Raw genomic sequence first — 27,886 nt, 5'->3', positions numbered from 1 at the left:
CATATTTGAGAAATACCAATCGTCTATATTTTGTACATTATCATTTCTGTTCCTAAAAATCGATTTTTGTGAGCGTATACATAACAAAAAAAATTTTCATCGTTCTACATTGGTAGAGAAAAGCCGAACCAAGTGTCACAATTAAAATTAATTATTAGAGGATAACGAATTTGTAAGTACCCCAAATTTTATGAATAACACATCAATAAAAAACTTATTTTTTTTAAATTACATATGTACGTACTAATATTAACTGTAATATTAACTGTAGAAATATCAACCAATGTTCATATAATACAATATGTACACAATAAATATGTATTACATTTATTGTATTTAATACATTTATTGTATGTAATACATTTATTGTATGTAATACAATAAATACAATATACATAAATTTTATGTATGTATGTAATTGTAAATCTTTTATATTTAGAAAATTAAAAACATAAATTTTTTTCTGATAAATAATCATTTCAATTTCTAATTAAGAGTAAGAGAGATTATACCAATTACATTTTTTTAATAGACTTGACAGTGGATTGATTTTCTGGCGTCATAGACTTCAAAATATATGTATACAAAAATATTTACATTAAAGTATTGGCTGAAATTCATACAAAATTACCGCAATGTACATATATATACTTACATGCATACATATCTTTAAATAAATTTTTCATCAATCGAAATGGTCGAAATTTTTTTATCCATGTATACGGACGTATACATTAAAAAAAATTTCGAAATATTCTGTTTATCTATGTTTTGTTGACAATCTTGTGGTGCTTAACAATGTTTTGTGGTCATGCATTCATACATGTGTATATGTCTTATCTTGTGCACATATGATGAAAAAAAATACAAACTCGCCGTTTGCGACATCGACCAAATCTGCCGGTACATACCCTGCAGTACCAGTGTTGAGGAGTTCTTTGTGGAACTCTTCATTACCTGCTGACCACACATGAGGAATTCCCCAGTGCTGGTGTATGAAATTCGTTAAGGAATTGTTTTTATAAACCCATAACATCAATGTTTTAATGTATTAATTTGTTTTCGCAAACTGTAAACTAAGTTATAATGTTAAGAAACATTTTACAAATATCTTAAACAAACTACATTGTACTAATTTTACTTACATGTGTGGAAAGTCCTAAGTTATGGCATTTCCCATCAATCAGTTATATGGCAGTTATAGGATAACTGCCAATCAGTTAAAGGATCCCGGCCGTTCCGACTTATATACTGCCTGCAAACAAAAGAAGGATGTGTGCAAAGTTTAAACTCGATAGCTCTAAAACTGAGAGACTAGTTTGCGTAGAAAAAGGCAGAAAGACGGACAGACTCACATGCTCGTATCGACTCTGAAGGTGATCCTGATCAAGAATATATATACTTTATAGGGTCGGAGATGTGTCCTTCACTGCGTTTCACACTTTTGACCAAAATTATAATACCCTCTGCATAGGTATAATAAAAGAAAACATAAAGAAAGCTCAAAATATATATTTTTCTGGTAAGAAACGAACCCACGACCCTAAGATTAACAGGTAGACATTTTAACCATTGAACCATTGGGTTAAAGTTTCACGCGCAAAATATTTAGAATCACAAGAATATGTGATCATACTCTTCCTCTTCGCTCTCTAACTTTGCTGTGACCATTTTTTCTCTCATCGATTGTCTTGCATTTTCTATTGATTTAAAAGATGTTGCCTCTCACTCTTTTTCTCAGTGTTTCCCCCTATTTTCCTTAGTGTTTTTCTTGTACTGCATACTTCAAGCATAAAAGTATGTGTAATTACATATTTATGTATCAGTGTCACGATGAAAACTACATCGCAGTACCCTGCCTTTACGAATTTCATATACCAGCACTGGGGAATTCCTCATGTATGGTGAGCAGGTAATGGAGAATTCAACAAGGAACTCCTTAACACTGGTTCTGCAGGATACATCCATACAGTGGGTCGCAGCAGATTTTTTAGTCGTTATTGCCGCTAAACGAATAGGGATATTTTAAAAATATAAAATCAATATTTTCATTTGGGATATTAATATATTTAAAACCTAAAAAATAAATTCATAAACATAAAAACAAAAAAGTTAAATACCAAAAACCAAATGAACAGTCATTTCCGAGGCCGCGGCTTATTTCGTGCAGCATATTTATATACCAAAAATATTAAATTTTAGACCAAACTCCCAATTTTTGTTTTGCTTTTTGTTATTATATAACTTTAACTATAGCTATAAATAGCTATTTATATAATCTACATCACGGGGATTGATACCTCTAAAAGCAAAAGATTAAGGGGAAAAACTGAAATGGCACTACGTACAACAATAGAGCAGCGAGAACTCGTCCTGGACCACTTCAAAAGTGGCAAAAGTGGCGTGCCATTGCTGAGATCGTATCCTTAAGTCCTAGTACAGTACAGTATATCATCCAGCGATTTGTTCGGGAAAATAGGATAGAGAACAAGAGCCAAAATGCGCCTAACAAAATTTTTTACGAACACAAGGAGCGCCGGATAGTTCGAAAAATTAAGGAGAGCCCGAAGTTATCCGCCCCAAAAATTGTGGCTGAAGTTGCCCAAGAAATGGGGAAAAAGTTCAGTGCTGATACGGTGCGCCGCGTGCTACACGATCACAACTTTAATGGTCGTGTAGCACGGAAGAGGCCCTTAATTAGTAAGAAGAATATAGCGGCTCAGTTAAAATGTTCGAAGGAGCATCTCCTTCATCCCATTTCCTTTTGGGATGACGTTATATTCGCGGACGAATCCAAATTCAATCTGTTTGGATCGGATGGGAGACAATTTGATTGGCGGCGACCGAATACGGAGCTCGACAATAAGCCCCTAAAAGCTACCACGAAGCATGGCGGAGGTTATGTTATGGTTTGGGCCTGTATGGCAGCCTCAAAAGTCGGAAACTTAGTTTTCATCGACGGCATTATGGATGCCAAAATGTATTTAAACCTCCTGAAGGAAAATCGGCTTCAAAGTGCTGATAAGTTGGGCATACGGGACAGATTTAGATACTACCAGGACAATGATACGAATCATTCAGTCAGAATTGTGAAGACTTGGCTTGTCTGGAATTGTTCCCACGTGGTTATAACACCAGCCCAATCCCCAGACTTAAGGGGGCATGCGCAGTTGGAGCGCCAAAAAATAGACATTTTTCCCGAATTTTTTTCTCGTAAACTATTGAATTTTTTTGAAATATTGCTTTATTATGTGAAAGTACATCATTTTAACTTAAATTTGAAAAAAAAAGTAGAAAATATTGAGCAGTTTCAAAGTTATGCCCCGTCGAAGTGAGGTCCGTCTGAAAAACACGGGTCGCGGTGACCAAGACTGTGGAAATCTGGATCGTTTGAAATCAAAAAATGAAACGGATTTACATTTATTGAAAGTTTATCTAGTACTTAATCGATGGATATTAAAAAAAAAAAATATTCGACAAAATGGCGACCTATCAAAGTTGAACAATCGTTTTTCGCTAAAAAAAAAAGCGGTAGTTTTTCAGCTGTAAAAAAAAAAAGTTTTGCATAAAAAAAAACATTCCTCGATTATGTACTAGATTATTATGTATTTAAAAACCATGCTAAATTTCAAGACAATTGGGTCACTAGTTTTCGAGTAAGAGTGGCCACCGACTTCAAAAACGTAGTTTTGAGAAAAACGTGTTTAGAGTTTCAACTCACTATTACATAAACCGGACGCCCCTACCTTTAAACATGTGTATCTCAATGAATTTTCACCGGATCATTTCAGAATTTTGTGAACACATTTCTAAATATATACACTTTAAGAAAATGCAAAAAAAAATTCGCCCCCTTAAACGTGATAGAAAATTTGTGGGAAAGATTGGACCAGGCTATCCGTAAAAGGAAAATTTCCAATAAAAATGTCTTAAAAACGGCGCTGTTGGAAGAATGGGGAAAATTTCCCGGGGAAATGACAAAAAAATTGTTTTTTTTTCAATGCGAACCCGAATGACTGCTGTCCAGAACCAGAAGGGAGGACATACTAAATATTAAGCTATAAAATAAGAGTTTTATGTTAAGTCTAATTAAGTGCACGAAATAAGCTGCGGCCTTGAAAATGACTGTTAATTTTTTTATGTTGTTATGTTTATCTTATGTTTTTATGTTTATTTAATTTATTTTTTAGTTATTAAATATGTTAAAATCCCAAACGAAAATATTTTTTTTTCTCCTCCACGAAATAGGCTGCGACCCACTGTATGTGTTTAAATATTTCTTTCAAGCGAAAAATTACCAAAAAGAGATACTTTAAAATTTAAAAATATTGTTTGTAGTATGCTAATTTTTCACGAGAAGAACACAGAAAAATTCGATTTTTGTTTATTTTATGTACATTTTATGTTACATAACGAGAATGGAAACCTACATATGGGTAATTCTCTAATGTCGAACGCGACATTCGTACGCATTCCAACTGAAAAAAAAACAATGTGCCAAGGGCTGTCGCACGCGACAAAAAACAGAAGTTACTTTTTCAAAAACCATTTCAAACGCTGATTTTAGAGAAACCTGATGGAAAATTTGTCTGCAAACAATTTCAAAACGTTATTTATTATTTGATCTTGGTAATTCTTTTTGTTTCACTTAAAATTATTTGGTAGTTTTTTTTTAATATCAATTTTATTCACTGTCGCACGCGACAGTTTCTTCCCTCATATTTATACCCTTGCAGAGGGTATTATAATTTTGGTGAAAAGTGTGCAACGCAGTGAAGGAGACATCTCCGACCCTATAAAGTATATATATTCTTGATCAGGATCACCTCCTGAGTCGATATATGCATGTCCGTCTGTTCGTCGGTCCGTCTGTCTGTTTCTACGCAAAATAGTCTCTCAGTTTTAAAGCTATCGAGTTGAAACTTTGCACACATCCTTCCTTCCTTTGCAGGCAGTATATAAGTCGGAACGGCCGGGATCGGTCGACTATATCCTATAGCTGCCATATAACTGATTGATCGGAAACGCCATAACTTTGGTGTAACCCGCCATAACTTTATGTACAAAATTTCATAAGGATCGGCCGACTATATCCTATAGCTGCCATATAACTGATTGATCGGAAATGCTATAAATTCGTTGTTTTTTAAGTTAGAAGGATGGGACTTTCTGTGCATTCTAATTTGGGCCAACTTATATGATCTGCCAAATTTCATAAGGATCGGCCGTCTATATCCTATAGCTGTTATATAACTGATTGATCGGAAAGGCTAATACTTCGGTGTTTTTCAAGTTAGAAGGATGGGAGTTTCAATGGATTCCTCTTTTGTCAAAATAATTTGATATGCCAAATTTCATAAGGATCGGTCAACTATATACGATCCTCTATATACCTAATAATATAAGATGCGTGGCGCCACCTAGCGGACTGCGACTCAACTGCAAGGGTATATCAACTTTGGCTCCGCCCGAAGTTAGCTTTCCTTTCTTGTTTTAGTTGTTTTTGTACTTTTAAAATAATAAAACGTGAATTTGGAGATTCTAAGTTTATTAGGAATTAATTTAGAGCTAAAAAAAATAAATGTAGTTTTCAAACTTAACGAACAAGGAGGAAAATAATATAATTATATGTAATATAATAATATATTATATTTTTTTTATTTGGTGCCATTATTTTTTAAATTTTGTTTCCACCGCTCGCAGTTGACTTTATTATTATTTCCTTCATTTATCTGCATTAATAAAAAGCAAATAAAAAATAAAAAAAAATTTAAAAAAATAAAAAAATTTCTTACCATGTCGCACGCGACAAACTTAAAAAACGTTTATAACCGAATGCTCTACTTATATTTCACTAATTTTTTTTTTAATACTTAAATGTCCAATTTTATGTTTGGGCCCAAGTTTTGATGCTCATTCGACAAATTTCTTCGACGTACTGATCACAAATGTTCTTTTTCAATGTCGCACGCGACAAACATTCTTTTATTGACTTTGAATTTTTTTGTCGCGGTTGACCTTTCTGGAGAATTACCCATATATAACTCCGGGCGGAGGCGACCAAAATATCGTATATCAATTTTGGTAACGAAAATATGCTATTATATACAAGTTGGTTATAAAAATATTCTTATTCGGCACGTGCCACATTTTTTTTGTTTTTATTGCACGTGCCGAACAAGAGTATTTTTTATATGCAATTTTATACATCAACAGTGGCGAGCACATGTGGATACATGTTTTTCACTTCTGAATTCAAAGTGTTATAAAAGTGGTAAAACCGTAAACAAGATGAACATATTTTTAATTAAGACCCCATGCACAGGACTAAAATCGAAGAAAATTGGCTAAGAAATCGAAGATTTAGCTTATGCAGTGACCAGCTCAGACCCCGGATTTGAAGCCTATTAAAAATCTATGGGATCTGCTAAAAAAAACGACTGGCAAAGTAGGATATTGCACCGAAAGGCTCTGGGGAACTGTGGGTCAGGATAGAAACAGGATGGAAAAATATTTCTAAGGAAATGTTGCAGAATTTGGATGAAAATATGCCTAGGCGCATTAAAACTAAGGGTCTTTGGACAAAGTATTAATATTTGGAAAAAACCACAACTTTTACTACTTTTATAACAATTTGAGCTCAGAAGTGACCAAACATGTATTTACATGTGCTCGCCACTGTATATAACATATTTTCGTCACCATAATTGATATCAGATATTTTAGATTTGGCATGCAGGTTTGTCGATCTTCAATTGTTTAAAAAAGGACACATAATAAATAGAATATTAAAGTAACCCTGATCTGGACAGGCGATTCACACAATGAGCAATACTTTAAAAGTAAGGATAAACACCAAAACTCTTTTTACTTCATAGATTTTGACATTAAAGAAAGTGGAATAATTAAAAATCTTTCCAAAGATAGAAAGTATGTTTCGATAGCTTCAGTGGTTGTGAAGTTAACGTAATTTTATACCCTTGCAGAGGGTATTATAATTTTGAAAAGTGTGCAACGCAGTGAAGGAGACATCTCCGACCCTATAAAGTATATATATTCTTGATCAGGATCACCTCCTGAGTCGATATAAGCATGTCCATCTGTCCGTCTGTCTGTTTCTACGCAAACTAGTCAATCAGTTATATGGCAGCTATAGGATATAGTCGACCGATCCGACTATCCAATTCAAACTTTGCATACATCATTCTTTTATTTGCAGGCAGTATATAAGTCGGCACGGCCGGGATCGGTTATGAATAAGGGAAACCTAATTTGACATACCAAAATTCATAAGGATCGGCCGACTATATCCTTTAGCAGTTATATGGGACTATTTCCAACATTTTTATTGGAATATTGATTTGATGGTAAAATTCTCATAAGGATCGGCCATTTATATACGATCCGATGGATATGTAGCAATGTAAGCTGCTACGTAATTGTCGAAGTTAGCTTCCCTTTCTTGATAAAATATTTTAATTTAAGCGTTTCAAGCGAAGCAGGTCTATGTCGTACTACTGCTTGGGGTACACTACAATAGTCACGATTCGCGGGCTTTCGCGGCCGGTGCGGTTATTTATAATTTCCCAAATATACTTTTCAAAAAGTATTTTCTTATACTTATAGTTATTTTTTGATTATTCTTTTTAGTAGTCTTTTGATACCATACGTCTAGTGTTTGGACAAAGCAGTCCAGCTTAGTATGGAGGATCCCAATCGCATGCTAGCACACTCTGCAGGTATGATGGCGCCACAAGGCTATGGGTTAACAGGTCAAGATGATGGACAAAATACAGGGAGTGAAAATGAGGTACGCAAGCAAAAGGATATTGGAGAAATATTACAACAAATCATGAGTATATCAGAGCAGTCGCTGGATGAGGCGCAAGCGAGAAAACATACGCTTAATTGTCATCGAATGAAGCCGGCACTATTCTCCGTCTTGTGTGAAATTAAGGAGAAGACTGGTATGTATTATCTTTACTACTGTATTATATAATGCTATAGTCTAGGTAGTTTCTGGGACTATGCCAACTACAATCAGGATCTTTTTGAGAAGTTTTTAAAAAGTTTTGTATAGAAATTTCTATTAAACATTGCCAGGACTACGCTGCCTCTTTTCCATGATGCATCGTTGTTGCCAATAAAGGGTGCGCTACCAAATGTTAATTAAATCAGATGGACATAGTTTGAAGGATTTATTATTTTTATACCCTTTCAGAGGGTAATTTTGGTCAACAGTGTGCAACGCAGTGAAGGAGAAATCTCCGACCCTATAAAGTATATATATTCTTAATCAGGATCACCTCCTGAGTGGATATGAGCATGTCCGTCTGTCCGTTTCTACGCAAACTAGTCTCTCAGTTTTAAAGCTATCGAGTTGAAACTTTGCACACATCCTTCTTTTGTTTGCAGGCAGTATATAAGTCGACTATATCCTATAGCTGCCATATAACTGAGCGATCGAAAATGTCACAATTTTTAAAGATTCTTGGGGTTGCTTCCAACTTTTTTATTAGAAAATTGATTTGATGGTAAAATTCCCATAAGGATCGGACAATTATACACGTATATATATACATACGTGTGTATACATATATATTAGGGTGGGTCGATTGAAAAATCGCTTAGGCACATATGATTTTTGGATTCTAGGGATCAAAATAAGAAACTTTGCTCAAGAGACCATACCTCTAAAATGAATTCTGATGTCCCTCGTTTTAACGTGAAGGAAAAATCTTGTTTTGACCCATTTAGAGTGCCCCAATCGAGTCCAAATGTATGAACGACCCCCACTAACTTTGGAGGGTCGACCCACCCATACCCCCCTTTGGTACCCCCCTGGGGCCACCAAGGGACGAAAAGGAGGAGAGGCGGTGGGCGGAGCAACAGGTTTTGAGTTACATTTTCATAGCATACTTTTAGGTGCTGTGATTTTGTGATATTTTTGTAAGGGAGAATCCCTCCTGTGGGATCCTAGGGGGGTACCAAAGGGGGGTATGGGTGGGTCGACCCTCCAAAGTTAGTGGGGGTCGTTCATACATTTGGACTCGATTGGGGCACTCTAAATGGGTCAAAACAAGATTTTTCCTTCACGTTAAAACGAGGGACATCAGAATTCATTTTAGAGGTATGGTCTCTTGAGCAAAGTTTCTTATTTTGATCCCTAGAATCCAAAAATCATATGTGCCTAAGCGATTTTTTTTACCCCCTACAAATCGAACCGCCCTAATATATATATATATAAATATGTATGTATATATCTATATCTATATATATATATATCGATCCAGTATCGATCCAAATAACAATATATAAGCTTTTAAATTATAGTTGGCATTTCCAGAAAAATCAAGCAAGACCGAATACAAAATTTTGAACATCAAATTTTTTTGTGTAGTCTTGTAAAGAAATATTTAAAACATTCATAAACCAAACTATTGGTTATCATAGTACATAACAGTTATTTTCTCGGAAATATTTCCCTATTCATTGAAAAATGAACAAAAAAATAATTTTTATCTACTTTTAGCCCATTTAAAGGTAGCTTTATATAAAATTATTTCGCATGGAAAACATTTGATACGTTTCCAGTCTTTATAGCAAAGTATAGTAGTCTTTATACTTTTTAATATTTATTAGGTATTGATTTGAAAACAGATAGTTAACATAGAAGTTTTGGAAATAATGATCGTATAAAAAATACCTCAGAAACTATTAATTCGAATCATAGTGTCTCACTTTATACCGCACGAAAGTACTCTGCTGCGACTCTGGAAATGCCCACATGTATAATCATCTTATATAAGGGACATTAAATTCTCTGGAACATTACTAATGGATTTTATTTTGAATTACTTGTTACAGTTCTTTCTATTAGAAATACCCAGGAGGAAGAGCCACCAGATCCGCAACTTATGAGGTTAGATAATATGCTGATTGCCGAGGGTGTTGCTGGCCCTGAAAAAGGCGGTGGGGGAGCGGCAGCCGCATCAGCAGCTGCGGCTAGCCAAGGGGGATCGCTTTCTATTGATGGAGCTGATAATGCTATAGAACATTCAGATTATCGCGCTAAACTAGCTCAAATACGTCAGATTTATCATCAGGAGTTGGAAAAATATGAGCAGGCCTGTAACGAATTTACAACTCATGTTATGAATCTTTTAAGAGAACAGAGTCGCACAAGGTGAGTAAAATAAATAAATTAAATAGTAATAGTAAAATTATAATAAATTATACATTTATATATAAATTTAATACCGTTGCCATAGACGGAGACATCTCTGTCCCTATCAAATAAACAAAGCATCTTGACGAGATAAAGTATCAGAGACGAACGCCCAAAATATCTGATGCCAGAATATAGCATTTAAAAAATGGGATATACACTGCTGGCCATAATAATAAGTACACAGATATAGTGTTTATATGATTCGAAATAACTTAATTGGTATTGAACGCACCCGCGCCAATTTTTATATTGAAGGGTTACAGTGTTACAGTTCTAAAAAAAAATTAACGAGAAAACCCCGAGTATATTAAGAATTAATGGATGAGCGATGTTGGTCTGGCCAAAAAAATAAGTACACATGTGTATTCGATAAATGTTAATGGTTTAAAACTGTACTTGGGTTAAGGTATGTTGTTTTTATTATTTTAAAAAATATTTTTGGTAACGATTCTAGAAGTCATGTACGACGCCCCAAATGCAAAGAATTCGACGCCCGGTACAGCAAAAATACCGTTAAACTGAGGCGTGAACATTGTGGTTTGGGGCTGATTTTCATAGCATGGCGTTGGCCAGATTCATCGGATTACCGATAGAAAATTTATTGTCAGACATAATGCTGTCGCATGTTGAGAAAAACATACAGGCGGAAGACATCGTCGCACAGCAATCGGATTTTGCACACGTATTCTGGACATGTGTACACAGCTTTTAAGCCCTATTAGCGTTTCAAAGTCGAAAAAAAATTTTTAATGACTCGCCCTACTTGAGATGGGTCTTTCACAATGGACAACGACCAAAAACATACATCAAGCCTGGTTTACGGAAAAAAAGGTTGACGTTATTAGATGGACAAGTCAATCCCCAGACTTTATCCCTATAGAAAACCTATAGGGAGAGCATGCAGTAGAATTGCAGACATTCGTAGAGAAAGCATGGTTCGAGATTTCTTTGGCGACTTGCCGTAGATTAATTGCCAGCATGCCCAAACGGATAACCACAGTTATAGAAAATAAGGGTGGATACGCTGGGTATTAGCATTAGATTACCATGTAGTAATTTTGCAGCTCATGTAGATATTTTTCACAGAATTATACCCTTGTAACTGAACGATTGGAAATGGCACAACCTTGCCATTCTTAAAGATGCTTGGGGCTGTTGCTCCAAAAAGTTTATTTGTAAAAGTCATATTCGACTAAAAATCTTTAATCTTCTATTCTTTTAAATTTTTTACAAATTGTTTCTCTCAATGTACCTCTGGCGGAGATTGTTGCTTCTTTTGGTTATTTAAATTGTCCAGCTTTCAACACCTTTACATTACTGCATCAGTTTCTTGGAATGGTTGATGGAATTGTGGACTTGATTCTTCCTACTACAATCAATCCAAGTTTCGTGTTTTGTTACACGGCATTTCCGACTTGCTGCTGATTTGGAAGAAGTAACGGGTAATAGTTCTCGGTGCCGATTAGTAGATTTATCCTTCCAGGTTTTTCGAATTCTGGATTTTGTTAATCAACACTGATTTGATATTTGCAATTCACAATGATGAATAAAGGCTTCTATGCGCTGACTGAAATCCCCAGACTTATCGAGTACAGTTACTCTTGCTCTTGGTTGTCCACCAATGCCTTCAATCCGAAGCTTTGTACATGACGATATAGTGACAACATCGATACTAGTCGTTCAGTGATCAAATTGATTTGTGATCCTAATTTCAGCAGGGCTCTACATTTAGGTGCTTGTCCGTTATCTTCATTACTATGGCAAGCTTGAAATAATTTCTTTTTATACCCTTGCAGAGGGTATTATAATTTTGGTCAAAAGTGTGCAACGCAGTGAAGGAGACATCTCCGACCCTATAAAGTATATATATTCTTGATCAGGATCACCTCCTGAGTCGATATGAGCATGTCCGTCTGTCCGTCTGTCTGTCTGTCTGTCTGTCGGTTTCTACGCAAACTAGTCTCTCAGTTTTGGAGCTATCGAGTTGAGACTTTGCACACATCCTTTTTTTCCTTGCAGGATAAGTCGGAACGGCCGGGATCGGTCGACTATATCCTATAGCTGCCATATAACTGATTGATCGGAAATAACTTTGGTGTTTTTTAAGTTAGAGGGTTGGGACTTTCCACACATGTTATGTTTGACCAAAATATCTTATGTACAAAATTTCATAAGGATCGGCCGACTATATCCTATAGCTGTCATAGAACGTTTTTTAAGTTAGAAAGATGGGACTTGGTACAGATTACTTTTTGGGCAAAATAATTCGATATGCCAAATTTCATAAGGATCGGCCGACTATATTATAAAGCTGTCAAATAACTGAACGATCGGAATTGGCATAACTTTGTTGTTTTTCAAGGATGGGACTTTCATTGCATTCTAATTTGGGCAAATTTATCCGATCTGTCAAATTTCATAAGGATCGGCCGTCTATATCCTATAGCTACCATATAACTGATAGATCGGAAATGCCATAACTTGGTTGTTTTTCAAGTTAAAAGCATGGGAGTTTCAATGGATTCCTCTTTGGGCTATATAATTCAATATGCCAAATTTCATAAGGATCGGCCAACTATATACAATCTGCTATATATCTAATAATATAATATGCATGGCGCCGCCTAGCGGACTGCGACTCAACTGGAAGGGTATATAAACTTTGGCTCCGCCCGAAGTTAGCTTTCCTTTTTTTGTTTTAACTTAAATTTGAAAAAAAAAGTAGAAAATATTGAGAAGTTTCAAAGTTATGCCCCGTCGAAGTGAGGTCCGTCTGAAAAACACGGGTCGCGGTGACCAAGACTGTGGAAATCTGGATCGTTTGAAATCAAAAAATGAAACGGATTTACATTTATTGAAAGTTTATCTAGTACTTAATCGATGGATATTAAAAAAAAAAAATATTCGACAAAATGGCGACCTATCAAAGTTGAACAATCGTTTTTCGCTAAAAAAAAAAAAGCGGTAGTTTTTCAGCTGTAAAAACAAAAGTTTTGCATCAAAAAAAAAAACATTCCTCGATTATGTACTAGATTATTATGTATTTAAAAACCATGCTAAATTTCAAGACAATTGGGTCACTAGTTTTCGAGTAAGAGTGGCCACCGACTTCAAAAACGTAGTTTTGAGAAAAACGTGTTTAGAGTTTCAACTCACTATTACATAAACCGGACGCCCCTACCTTTAAACATGTGTATCTCAATGAATTTTCACCGGATCATTTCAAAATTTTGTGAACACATTTCTAAATATATACACTTTAAGAAAATGCAAAAAAAAATTCGCCCCCTTAAACGTGATAGAAAATTTGTGGGAAAGATTGGACCAGGCTATCCGTAAAAGGAAAATTTCCAATAAAAATGTCTTAAAAACGGCGCTGTTGGAAGAATGGGGAAAATTTCCCGGGGAAATGACAAAAAAATTGTTTTTTTTTCAATGCGAACCCGACTGACTGCTGTCCAGAACCAGAAGGGAGGACATGTCGATCGGACTAAAACTTGCTGAGATACCGATTTTCTAGTTTCTTTCTCTCCATATACGTTCCATTGCTTTTAAAACTGTAGACGCGTTTTTCTCAAAACAACTTTTTCAAGTCGGTGCGTAACGTAACTCAAAAAGTAATGCTCGGATCTAAATAAAATTTTGCACACATCTTTAATACAATAAATACTTGCGGATGAACGAACGCTTTTTTTTTTTTTAATTTTAATTTTTTTTACCATTTTTACGGGCAATAATGGGCGGATTTTTATGTAAAAATGGTACCTCCGACTTTAAAACCGCGCCAAAAATTCAAAATCGCATATTTTTCAAAATGGTTTCGTTCATCCGCACAAGAAACTAATATTTTAAGTAATCAATTCAATTTTTTTTATTTCCGATAACACTGTAAGGCCAGACTTTACGCACCGCAAGAGACCAATTTTTGGAAGCGACTCCGGCCGACTGCCCGTCACGGGATAAATCATAATTATTTCTTAAAAATAAAAATTCCTAGATACTCTCCGAATATAGCCATTAATCGTGTAAAAAAATTGAATTGATATATTTACTCAGACATAAAAAAAAAAATCGCAAAAATCTGCTATTTTTCAGCCTCTGAAACCATCCTGCCCCTTAAGTCTAATTAAGTGCACGAAATAAGCTGCGGCCTTGAAAATGACTGTTAATTTGGTTTTTGGTATTTAACTTTTTTGTTTTTATGTTTATTTAATTTATTTTTTAGTTATTAAATATGTTAAAATCCCAAACGAAAATATTTTTTTTCCCCTTCACGAAATAGGCTGCGACCCACTGTATGTGTTTAAATATTTCTTTCAAGCGAAAAATTACCAAAAAGAGATACTTTAAAATTTAAAAATATTGTTTGTAGTATGCTAATTTTTCACGGGAAGAACACAGAAAAATTCGATTTTTGTTTATTTTATGTACATTTTATGTTACATAACGAGAATGGAAACCTACATATGGGTAATTCTCTAATGTCGAACGCGACATTAATTCGTACGCACGACATTAATTCGTACGAATTCGTACGCATTCCAACTGAAAAAAAACAATGTGCCAAGGATCTGTCGCACGCGACAAAAAACAGAAGTTACTTTTTCAAAAACCATTTCAAACGCTGATTTTAGCGAAACCTGATGGAAAATTTGTCTGCAAACAATTTCAAAACGTTATTTATTATTTGATCTTGGTAATTCTTTTTGTTTCACTTAAAATTATTTGGTAGTTTTTTTTTAATATCAATTTTATTCACTGTCGCACGCGACAGTTTCTTCTCTCATATTTTTAGTTGTTTTTGTACTTTTAAAATAATAAAACGTGAATTTGGAGATTCTAAGTTTATTAGAAATTAATTTAGAGCTAAAAAAAATAAATGTAGTTTTCAAACTTAACAAACAAGGAGAAAAATAATATAATTATATGTAATATAAAAATAAAATATTTTTTTATTTGGTGCCGTTATTTTTTAAATTTTGTCTCCACCGCTCGCAGTTGACTTTATTATTATTTCCTTCATTTATCTGCATTAATGAAAAGCAAATAAAAAATAAAAAAAAATTTTTTTCAAATAAAAAAATTTCTTACCATGTCGCACGCGACAAACTTAAAAAACGTTTATAACCGAATGCTCTACTTATATTTCACTAATGTTTTTTTTATACTTAAATGTCCAATTTTATGTTTGGGCCCAAGTTTTGATGCTCATTCGACAAATTTCTTCGACGTACTGATCACAAATGTTCTTTTTCAATGTCGCACGCGACAATGAAATAAACTGATAATCTGATAAGAAATTCTTAGTAATTAGCAATCGCATCGTTTCTTTTACATTATTGTTGTAATCTTTGGTTAGAGTTTTATTATCGGCTTATCGTAATTCCTTCAACAGAAAACCGAAACAAAACGAAACAAAGTCTGATGCTCAGAGAGAAACCGAAACGGTATGCTTTTTTTCGGTTGCTCTCACGAACAGAGCGTAAGGAAAAAAACGGTTAACAGTTATTTGCAAGCTATGATTCGAACAAAAGGAGTACTGCACTGCGATATTTCTGGACGTATCACAAGCTTTCGACAGTTTATGGTTAGAAGGAAAATAACAGAAATGCTCCCAACCAACACTCACAAACTTCTGAAGTCTACCCTATACAACAGGAAATTCTCAGTAAGATGTAAGATGCTGCCAAGTCCGATGATTACATCATCAGAGCCGGAGTTCCTCAGGGCAGCGTGTTAGGGCCAACAGTGGCAGTGGAGAAATGGCTTTCCGACTGGCGAATCAAAGTTAACGAACAAAAATGCAAACATGTAAGGTTCACACTTAACAAGCAAGACTGCCCTCTAGCAGTTCTCGCCTTCGCCGCAACGACCTTCCAATCCATCGCTAATTATTAGGAACATGTAGTCACTATTCAGTTAAAATTAAACCGTTAGATAATGTATTATTTTAGGATTTCCAACCTTATTGTTAGATTCATAAAGAGAAGATCCAATAAATAAAACCTGTCGGAGAGGAGGTAATTAAGTCTCTCATTAGACATTAGACTTTAAGGTGTGACCATTGGTCGTGCGGGAATATATCAGTCCTGGTATGATGAGGACTTAGTTTGCGAACTAAGGCCGTGTGTGGCTTCGTTTTGTTGCTAGATCTGGTCCTTCTTTTCTTTTTTTCATCTCTGCTTCGTATTGAGCTAGACGTGTGGACTTTACTGCTAACATTATTTGACAAAAGATGAGCAACAAAGGCAACGAGGACTCGCTGCATCAGCTAGAACATGGCATGGAACACCACCAGGGGAACGAACAAAGTAATCCCGAGACCCCGCGAGGAGAAGGCTTAACTTATCCGTCATCAGAAGTGGGATACGGCCCTAACCAAACTACTTCTAGAGACGTATTCGCTCTGTTAGAACAACAAAATCGGAACTTTCTGGAACTGGTTAAGAGGCTACAGATGCCGGCGAGTGAGTTGCAACCGACTAGCGAGATTTGCCTGCCGAAATATAATCCGGACGTTGCTGGTGTGGATGCCACGCAGTGGTGCGCTACGGTCGACATCATCTTACGAGAAAAACCATTAAGTGACAGCGCTCTTATATTAGCGTTAAGTAAAGCTTTGGAAGGCACAGCGGCGCAATGGTTATCCCAAATATGTTACCCGGGAATAACTTGGCAACAGTTTCGGCAATTGTTTGAGCAGCGATACGAGACTTCAGAGACGCCGGCCGCCGTCATTTTAAACCTTCTTAATAGCCGTCCAAGCAATGGCGAAAGCCTGCCTGTTTTTGCAAGTCGCTGTGTGACGTCACTGTGCACAAAACTTCGCAATTTGAGTTCAGAACAAATTTCCATCGCGTTGGTTCTTGGGCACATGGCTAATTTCGACCGGCGTTTGCAGCGAATGATACACACAACGCATGTTAGAAATCGACGAGAACTGCAAGCGGAGTTGCAAGTATTCTCAGCGCTAAGAGAGCGCCCTAATGCAACGAACTGGGAACCAGAGACGAAGCGAGCTAAAACTGCGGAAATCAAATGTTACCAGTGTGGAAAACTAGGCCATAAAAAGCAAGACTGTATATCCGGATCCCAGATTTCGACAACTGGAAAGGAGTGGCGGTCAGCGCAGCCCTGTCATGGAAGGACTAACGTAACGTAGCCGCTCGCACAGGGAATGGGCATCCAACTTTCCGAACTTGGCAAACAGCCGCTTGAACTCCACCGGTTCGTGGCCCTCTAAAACCCGGACAACCAAACATTTGATTCGGGAGCTGAGTGCTCATTAATTAAGAAAAGCGTTTCTAATAAGTAAGCTGGTAAGAGAATTCATAACGTTATTTCTTTAAAGGGGATAGGTAATGCCAATACCTATAGTACCTCACAAGTTGAATCAAACATCATGACCAGACGAATGTATGAAAAATAATATTGTAATCGGCAGAGAAATATTGTCTCAAGGGTTTACAGTAGAAGTCTCCTATGATAATTTTAAAATTGTTCAATCTAAAGTTGTAGACATTTGTGAAACCATTCAACCTACTAATTTTGATAATATTAAAACGGAATTGGTCGAAAATGAAAAAGAAATTTTAATATCATTGCTAAACCAACATTCCCTATCTTTTATTAAAGGCACTCGGCAGTCTTGCTCATTCGTTTGTAATTGTTTATATGGATGACATATTAATTGTTTCAGAAACGAAGGAAGAAGCGTATGAACGTTTGAAACTTGTATTAGACGTTTTAGTGAAGGCAGGATTAACTTTTAACATTTCAAAGTGCATTTTCATGAGAACTTCAGTGCGCTACCTGGGCTATGAGATACAAGCGGGGGAGATACGTCCAAATTCTAACAAAATAGAATCACTAGTGGCGTTGCCTCCACCAAAGTCAGTTACTTCTTTAAGACAGTTTATTGGGCTAGCGTCTTATTTTCGTCAATTCATCCCTGGGTTTTCGCAACTGATGAAGCCTTTATATTTTCTTATATCTGAAAAGATTAGATTTGATTGGCAAACACAACATGAACAAATTCGCAGTAAAATCATAAGTAACTGCATACCGACATCAGCTCTACATGGGAGAAAATTCGCAATTTTTACTGACTGCAACTCAATCAAATCTTCTCAAAATGAAGTCGAGTTGTCACCTAGGATTTATCGTTGGTGGGAGTTCCTACAAACATTTGAATTCGAAATTGAATACAAGGAAGGTAAACGTATGGCACACGTTGACTTTTTATCTAGGAACCCGGTGAGTCAAAAAAAAAAAAAAAAAAAAAAAAAAAAATACAATTACATCTAATTGGAACGGGCGCAAGTCGAGCCAACGGTCCAGGTTGGAAGGGTCATGAGTACACTGAAGAATCTTTTGACGGCTGTTGAGACAAGCTCTAGATCGTGGCAGGATGCATTAGGGGATGTACAGTTAGCTCTTAACTGTACAGTTAATCGTAGCACTAAGTGTAGTCCTTTAGAACTTTTGATTGGTAAAGTTGGGCGACCACTAGGGATGATACCTATTAGAGATACCGAAGATGAAATTGACAAGATTAAATCAAGGGGGTTGGCCACAAAGAACATGGAGGACGCCGCTAGATATGAGAAGATAAAATTTGATAAAAATAAGGCCAAAGTAACAAGGTTCTGTGTGGGGGACTTTGTGCTGCTTAAAAACAGCGAGAGACAGCAAACTAAATTAGATCCTAAGTTCAGAGGACCCTTTTTGGTGGTCGAGGTATTGGACGGAGACCGATACGTTTTAAAGTCTACACTGAACAATAGGCGTTACAAGTATCCACACGAAAGTTTGCGAAAGTTGCCGGTAGTGCAAATTCCAGAAGAGCTTGATGTAAATTTCAAAGAACAATATCAGTTGGAAAAGTCTGATGAAAAAGAAAGTATTCGTGAAGCCATGTGATTGGTGATGGACGAGAGTTGCTTTAGAAATATGTTTGATGAATTCGTGAAGCCATGTGATTGGTGATGAACTAGAGTTGCTTTAGAAATATGTTTGATGAATTCGTGAAGCCATGTGATTGGTGATGGACGAGAGTTGCATTAGAAATATGTTTGATGAATTCGTGAAGCCAAGTGTTGGGCGATGGACGAAAGATTTGTTTGATGAATTCGTGAAGCCAACTGTTGGGCGATGGACGAGAAATGCGATTGATGAATTCGTGAAGCCAACTGTTGGGCGATGGACGAGTAATGAGATTAATGAATTTGTGAAGCTGTGTTCGTGGGCGATGGACAATTTAAATTGTGTGAAAATGTGTGAAGCCAATGTGTTTGGCGAAGAATTTAAAAATCGGCTTTTAAAAGTTTAGGTATGCATTTTGGATTACGAAGTAACTATTTTAACTGATTAATGTAGAGCTTGAAAACGATTTATTGATCTTTTGTATGGAAATGGTTTATGAGAGATCATAAGAGATATGTTAAAAATAGAAGTTAAGTTATGTTGATGAACATTATATGAAGCTAAGATTATGTGATTAAGTTCTTTGAAAGCATTTAATGAAATTATAAAGTAGAATGAAATTCAGATGTTGATTATAGACACGAGGACGTGTATATGTCAGGATGGCCGTGTCGGAGAGGAGGTAATTAAGTCTCTCGTTAGACATTAGACTTTAAGGTGTGACCATTGGTCGTGCGGGAATATATCAGTCCTGGTATGATGAGGACTTAGTTTGCGAACTAAGGCCGTGTGTGGCTTCGTTTTGTTGCTAGATCTGGTCCTTCTTTTCTTTTTTTTATCTCTGCTTCGTATTGAGCTAGACGTGTGGACTTTACTGCTAACATTATTTGACAAAAGATGAGCAACAAAGGCAACGAGGACTCGCTGCATCAGCCAGAACATGGCATGGAACACCACCAGGGGAACGAACAAAGAAATTCCGAGACCCCGCGAGGAGAAGGCTTAACTTATCCGACAAACCTTTAATATAAAAAAAAGTGTTCGCTGCCCAGTGCAAGTTCGTGTGCATATCAATTAGACCACATTGTAAAACATAGCATTCATAAACATTCGATCGACGAAAAAATCGCCTCAATGACCTTGTTTGGGGTCGGGACTTCGTCCAGGTCGTGCATCTAGATTGTTGCAGCGTCCTGGATGGTTTTCAATCTCGTCTTCGTGTCCAGGACCGACTGAAACCCAGCAAAAACCTCTGCCGCGGCTGGCTTTTGGTGCCTCTACATTCTCAGCAGGATGTCTCCATCTGCCGTTCTGCGTACACCCTGCACCTTGAACTTGACCTCCAACACCCTTTTTTTCTTGGTTTTCTTGGTCTTGGACTATGTTGGCCCTCCTTAGGGCGCACGCCACTTCTTGGTAAGCGACTTTGAGTCCCTTGTCCCCGACTGTCCTGCCGGGAGGCCCAAGGGTTGTCCTGGGTCTTCTGACCTGTTCATGGACTTGGAGGTAACGCGTCTTACGATTTTTGGTAGGTTGAACTAGGAAAGGCGGCGCCTTTTGGAATTTTTAACTTCAGTCGTCACTTTTGGAGGCGTCCTCAAAACCCGGTTAGTGTGACCGAATCCATGGAGTTCATCATCTTTTCCACTTGTAGTGTTAATAATTTCTCTGGCCAAGTATGCCGCCTTCGAAGCAGTAGAGTTAGGAATGGTAATTAGGGCCTCCAAAATCCGCGTCCTGGCTGCGTTGTTGACCGCTGGTGGATTTCCATTCAAGTGGTTGCCATCTGAAGTTATTTTTTAGCATTGCTCACTTCATTTTATACCTTCTGTCAGTTTCCCATTTTTGACGGGGTCCCTGAAAGCTATTTTGGGGGTTATCCCCGTTTACAGAGCCCCATTTCCTTTTGCGCCGCCACGGCGGTAGTGTGGGTTATCCTTTCGGTCAGTGACTTCGTGCAACGCCCCTTGAGAGTCACTTCTATTATGGCTAGGATGGGATCGCCCCCAAAAGAGAGAAATGGAGAAAAACGTCAAGCTCTGTAAGTCAGGTCGACCGGAGAAGTGGTGAGAGCATACTTTTTAGCGTCATGTGAAGGCTCCTTGTCTTAGCAAGCACAGCACCATGAAGCGTGTAAAAAAAATGTGTGCGGTAAAGAACCACAGCGGTCGCCTTTCCTTATCAATCCTTATCAATATTTCCGTTTCAAAAAATCATATGGTCAGAAATCTTGGGAAGGCAGAGAGCGTGTGAGCGGTACAAGAAGAGATAATAATAGAAATCTGTGACCTAGAGGACCAAACCACCAAGGAAAAAAATTTGAGCATTTAAAACCTCCCTATGTATAATGCTTTCTTCATAATGAATATTTTATTACCTAAATAAATAATAATATATAAACAAAGATAGAATCAATATACATGTATATTTAATCTAGTTTCGTAAACTAGTAAATTTATTATTTACCTAGCCTATAGGAAATCCCAGTAACTAATTTATGGAATTTAAACCTAACCTAAACCTAAATCTTCGCGCGGTACCACCCCGCACAACCCTGGATAAGCTCAACCTTGAAAAGGAACCAGAATTAAATATCGGATTGAGGAACGCTCGTGGATTGGTCACAGTTCAGAGCTTCGATTATTCCGCAGCTCTCATATCACAGACATAATACTTGCCACACATGCGCGCTGGTTAGTGCATCTACTTCTACCATGTTTATCACCCGAGTGGCAACAGGAGAGGTTGCTCTGCAGTCATTATAAAGGAATCCCTAAGCCACATTCCACTTCCCACCGCCTCTAGCAATGACAGACAGATAGCGAGCGTCCAATTACAGACTTCAAAAGGGAATGTCACATTAGTAGCGATATATCTACCCCCAGCAGAAAGATGGATACAATCAGTATTTGAATCCTTGCTGGCCGGACATGGAAAAAAATTTATTGCTGATAGTATTGCTCCCTATTAACACCGAAAGCGCTTGATAATTTCATTATCAGTGGATACGCTGTAGACAGGCCACAAGTTATTACACTCCATGAACTCTCATGAACTCAAAAAAATCTATAAATCGATATTTGGACACAGACGCTAGTTCTAACTACCTGCTGTGGCGTATCACATAACGGTACAAGAGTCAAACCCCAAACTGTTGTACTAACTGTTGGATACTTCGAGGAAATCCCAAAACCAGGAAAATCGCCAAATCTACCATCCCGAAGAAAAATCATGGAAAGGCTGATCCTGACCTGGCGACTCACTTACGAGAGTGTCACCGGTGCAAATCCGGAATTCCAGTTTGGGTTACGTCTTCAACATCGAATTCCGAAGCAATTACACAGATTTGTCAACTTTAAAGTTTCAACTCACTATTACATAAACCGGACGCCCCTACCTTTAAACATATGTATCTCAATGAATTTTCACCGGATCATTTTTAAATTTTGAACACATTTCTAAATATATACACTTTAGAAAAATGCAAAAAAAGAAAGATTTTTTGAAAGTTACAAGTGCGCATGCCCCCTTAAGAAATAATTATTATAATTATTATTTATCCCGTGACGGGCAGTCGGCCGGAGTCACTTCAAAAAATTCTTAACTTGCAGTGCGTAAAGTCTGGCCTTACAGTGCTATCGGAAATAAAAAAATTGAATTGATTTACTCAAAATATTAGTTTCTTGTGAGGATGAACGAATGCATATTGAAAAATATGCGATTTTTATTATTGCCCGTAAAAATGGTAAAAAAAAAAAATTTTTTTTAAATGAATGCGATTGTTCATCCGCAAGTATTTATTGTGTAAAAGATGTGTGAAAAATTTTATTTAGATCCGAGCATTACTTTTTGAGTTACGTAACGCACCGACTTGAAAAAGTTGTTTTGAATTGAAAGTATATGGATAGAAAATAACTAGAAAATCGGTATCTCAGCGAGTTGTAGTCCGATCGACATGAAAATTTCACAGGATACTTCTGAGATAATCTTCTATTATATGAAAAGTTATAGAACAAAAGTTACTAATATTTAGGTAACAAATATCTCCAATATTTTGCCAAGAATAAAATAGTGCAAACAGAGGGAACAGAGGGCTTTCATTTGAAAAGAGCTGTAAAAATTTAATTTTTAATTAATTAATATAGGAATAAGAGAATATTCCTTTCTTATACACACTGTTACTCCGGAGCGCTCGCAAGGTTGAATTGACTTTTTTTTGGGAAAAACGTTATAGCTTCAACATTTTTCATATTTTTTTAATGAAATTTTTCTCGTTTTATTCAGACTTAATGAGACAACATTGATATGTGGCATGAATGGCATAATTTTTGTACGTTGTACCGAAAAACTGGCGTCAAAAGCCGAATAAAAGGCAAAAATTTCGGTTTCTTGTATACAAATTTTGTCCTTTTTGTTTAAAAAAATCGACGATATATTTTTTTCAAAAGCTACAACCTTACACTATTAAAAAAAAACCGGCAATTTTGAAATCGGTTTAAAAAAACGCGTTAAGAAATTTTTAAGCGCAAAAAAAGTCCCGAAAAACGTTATTTTAACCATAAATCAAGATTTTTAGGGTGTTGCAAATATTTCATACACGGTTTTTGGTTATACCACTAACCATACAACATATAGACTTCTCATTTCATACAACGAAAATGGACGCAAAAATTTCTTGCGACAGGCCCCCGGAGGCCCCAGAGAGAATCTTACTCTCATTCTTACGCTCATTTTTACGCTCATAATCTCATTTAACTTTTTTGGTTGTTCAGTCGCAGAGAGGCGCATCATCAAGAAGGTTCTTCTGCGGTTAAACCGATCTTTATAGGTATGCGTGCTCACACATTCACACACACGGTTTCATGTGTGCGTTGGATTTCGTTTTGAAACCAGCTAAAATTTTTGATTTTTGTAACTTTACAGGCATGCTACCCTAAGAAAATGGGAGTTATCGTTATAATATACCTGTGAAAAAATTTTATTATATTTTATATTATATATTTTTATATATCATACTTTTTATACATATTTAGGAATACGATTAGATGGCAGCAGTAAAATGCTTCACATATATATTTACGAAATTACGTATTTATATATTTACGAACAATTAAAAATCATTGTACTTAGATAGAAACAGGGTATCTTTCAGTCGCTTTTATTTAAAACCCAAATTTCACTGTTGTTATTTTCATGGTTCTTGCATACCCTACTGATGCCCACGGAAACAAAAAATCAGCTGTTTTTGTTTATTCTCACTCCACAAAAATCATCTATCAGAAGGGTATGGAACACCATCCGCTGGCAGAACTACAACAACTTAAAAGCAATCGACTGAAATATACCCTGTTTCTACCTTAATATATAAATTTTAATGCATTCGTTGACATATGCATATATATATGTGAAAAACATTTTACAGCTACCACTTAATCGCATTCCATAACAAATATAAAATATAGGTTGAAATATTAATATGTAAAACATATTTTTTTCATCATTAGCGTATAATGTTTATCCCAATTTTCTTAGGGTAGCATGCCTGTAAAGTTACAAAAATCAAAAATTTTAGCTGGTTTCAAAACGAAATCCAACGCACACATGAAACCGTGTGTGTGAATGTGTGAGCACGCATACATATAAAGATCGGTTTAACCGCAGAAGAACCTTCTTGATGATGCGCCTCTCTGCGACTGAACAACCAAAAAAGTTAAATGAGATTATGAGCGTAAAAATGAGCGTAAGAATGAGAGTAAGATTCTCTCTGGGGCCTCCGGGGGCCTGTCGCAAGAAATTTTTGCGTCCATTTTCGTTGTATGAAATGAGAAGTCTATATGTTGTATGGTTAGTGGTTATACTCAACCAGATAAACGATTCCTACTATGTCACTTTAAAAGTTCATTCACTTTTGTTTTTTTTTGTAGCACTGTGTTATCAATAAATAAAAAAATGCAACACAAAATAACACAGGCCAACAGAAAAAAATCTCCACGCATAATTTCACCTGCTCCATAATCTTAGAGCTCCCCTGAACCAAAGTCCAGAACAAACATAGGTTCTATCACCCACAGTTTCCGCGGTACACCTAAGAGAAGAAATTGATCAAATTTTACCATATACAGTAGAACTCCAATTATCCGAATTAATGGGGACCGGGACCCATTCGGATAATCAAATATTCGGATAATCGGATTTTCGTTTTCTTTTCGAAGCCATGGTATATAAACAATACAGTATTGTACACGCACAAACAAAAGTAAGCCATAGCGAAAGAGTAGCGTCCTCGAGTAAGTGAATAGCACACTTTTTAATCAAAACAAACAATCGCGGGGGAAGTCAGTGTAGGCACAACGGCAAGTTAAGACAAGTCAAGTCAAGACTTGTGATTCGGATAATCGGCGATTCGGATAGTCGGAGTTCGGATAATTGGAGTTCTACTGTATTGATTTATGTAGGCCGTGTAATGGTGATGATCATCATTGTTTCTAGTACATATCATTTTTAAAATGTATGTGTACCAACTAAAATTAAAAAATGGTATCTAGAAGTATCTTTGGAATACTCATCCAAAGTTGAAATCTCAGATTTTCTACATTAATTTTTGGACTTCTATGATTTTTCCCCAAATATTTTTCTATGGAAGATTTTTATTTTCTTATTGAAATCAGTAGATCATATCATGTTTTAATTTTGGATTTAAGGGAAAACTCGAAATAATTTTATTTTATAATAAAAAAGAAGAAACAGGTTTTGAATAATTCTTAACTTAAATTTAATTATATTTTTTCAGACCGATTACTCCAAAAGAAATAGAGCGTATGGTTCAAATTATACACAAGAAATTTAGTTCCATTCAAATGCAACTAAAGCAATCTACTTGTGAGGCTGTCATGATTTTACGTTCACGTTTTTTAGATGCTCGACGCAAGCGTCGCAACTTCAGTAAGCAGGCATCAGAAATTCTCAACGAATACTTTTATAGCCACTTAAGTAACCCGTACCCTTCAGAAGAGGCCAAGGAGGAGCTTGCACGTAAATGTGGCATAACAGTAAGTTAATACAAAAAAAAATATTTATTATACCCTTGAAGAAGGTATTATAATTTTGGTCAAGAGTGTGCAACGCAGTGAGGGAGACATCTCCGACCCTATAAAGAATATATATTCTTGATCAGGATCACCTTCTGAGTCAATATAAGCATGTCCGTCTGTCTGTTTCTACGCAAACTAGTCTCTCAGTTTTAAAGCTATCGAGTTGAAACTTTGCACACATCCTTCTTTTGTTTGCAGGCATTCGAATCGGGCGACTATATCCTATAGCTGCCATATAACTGAAATTATACGGAAATGGCACAACCTTTCTATTATTAAAGATGCTTGAGGCTTTTTTAAACATTTTGATAAGAAAATTGATTTGATAGTGAAATTTTCATAAAAATCGGCCAACTAGTTACGATCCAATATATATTATATATAATAATATAATCTGCTACCTAACTGCAAGGGTATATCAACTTCGGCTCCGCCTGAAGTTACCTTTCATTTTTTGTTTTACTTATAAAAATATTTTTGTAGGTATCGCAAGTGTCAAATTGGTTTGGAAATAAGCGCATTCGTTATAAAAAAAATATTGGTAAGGCGCAGGAGGAGGCAAATTTATACGCAGCTAAAAAGGCTGCTGGAGCTTCACCTTATTCTATGGCTGGACCGCCAAGTGGTACAACAACTCCCATGATGTCTCCTGCACCACCACAGGACTCAATGGGCTATCCAATAGGTTCTGGAGGCTATGACCAGCAGCAATCGTATGACAACACTATGGGCGGGTACGATCCTAATCTTCATCAGGATCTAAGTCCTTGAGAATAGTTTACAGTGTATTTTTTTTTAATGCTGCATGTGTAAGGTTACGGCTATACGCGAACGTTGGTTGATGCAGAAAGTACGTTGCTCCTTAAATTGTATACGATTTTAATAATTATGCGTACCTTCTCTGATAAGATAAAAAAAACTTTCATTCATTAAAAAAATCATTCTTAGATGGTCCTCACACAAGAAATTGGTTTTCGTACCTCGAATGCGGCATTGTTAAATAAATCAAACTAAAATTAGTGCAAAAAGTAATTTTTGTGTTTTATAAGCCAGTTTCAATAAACGCTCAGGAATTCAAGTCTTACATTTTTTTGTTCAATTTTGTGTACTGAGTTTGTGCTGACATTTTTTTTAAGATGCAAAAAGAATTTGTTTCTTTACCAAAACCATCAACAGAGTAAACTTAAACCCTAGTTGCAGCGCAAAAAATTGAAAATTTTCATGAAATATTTAAAAGAAAACTACCAACATTTTTGAATAATAGAATTTATTTTCTAAAATTACACAATTTAAATTAAAAATTTCCATGAAAAAATTTGAAAAAAATTTTAAAATGGAGTAATGGTGCGCGATCTTGTGGAGGTCTGCATGAAAAATATGGTTTTCGGTGACCAATATTATTAGGAGCTGGTTCATCTGAAACAAAAAATTCAAACGAATTTAGTTAAAGTTGAAGATAATCTAGTCTTTAATCGAAGGAAAAAAAATTTAACTTTTGACAAAATGGCAACGGCCAAAACCTAACTTTTTGATTTTGGCACAAAAAAAAAAGGATGGGTTTTCAACTGTAAAAAAAAGAATTTTTCATTTAAAAAACATTTTTCGATCCAAAACTACATTTTTTTGCGTAAAAGAAGCC

The 27,886-nt window shown here is 36.1% G+C and overlaps 1 protein-coding gene across 3 annotated transcripts; it reads left to right on the top strand.

The window, feature by feature from the left end:
- Positions 1-27,787, top strand: LOC6502886 (homeobox protein extradenticle). 3 transcript variants are annotated; one of them, XM_032455941.2, is made up of 5 exons: positions 1-172; positions 7,654-7,967; positions 9,868-10,186; positions 25,947-26,205; positions 26,731-27,787. In XM_032455941.2, exons 2-5 carry the CDS (start codon positions 7,703-7,705, stop codon positions 27,016-27,018), a joined length of 1,131 nt encoding a protein of 376 aa, XP_032311832.1. In that variant the 5' UTR covers positions 1-172; positions 7,654-7,702; the 3' UTR covers positions 27,019-27,787. The 3 variants fall into 3 exon arrangements, with proteins under 3 accessions (XP_032311832.1, XP_001963661.1, XP_032311833.1); XM_001963625.4 differs by having other exon boundaries at positions 3-172; positions 7,651-7,967; XM_032455942.2 differs by lacking the exons at positions 25,947-26,205; positions 26,731-27,787 and adding an exon at positions 10,272-10,329 and having other exon boundaries at positions 5-172; positions 7,651-7,967.
- The last annotated feature ends 99 nt before the right edge of the window (positions 27,788-27,886 follow it).

Source organism: Drosophila ananassae, chromosome XL (assembly GCF_017639315.1).
Source record: "Drosophila ananassae strain 14024-0371.13 chromosome XL, ASM1763931v2, whole genome shotgun sequence".
Lineage (NCBI taxonomy): Eukaryota > Metazoa > Arthropoda > Insecta > Diptera > Drosophilidae > Drosophila > Drosophila ananassae.
Note: the sequence above shows the minus strand (reverse complement) of the source record. Positions and strands in the feature narration are given on the sequence as shown.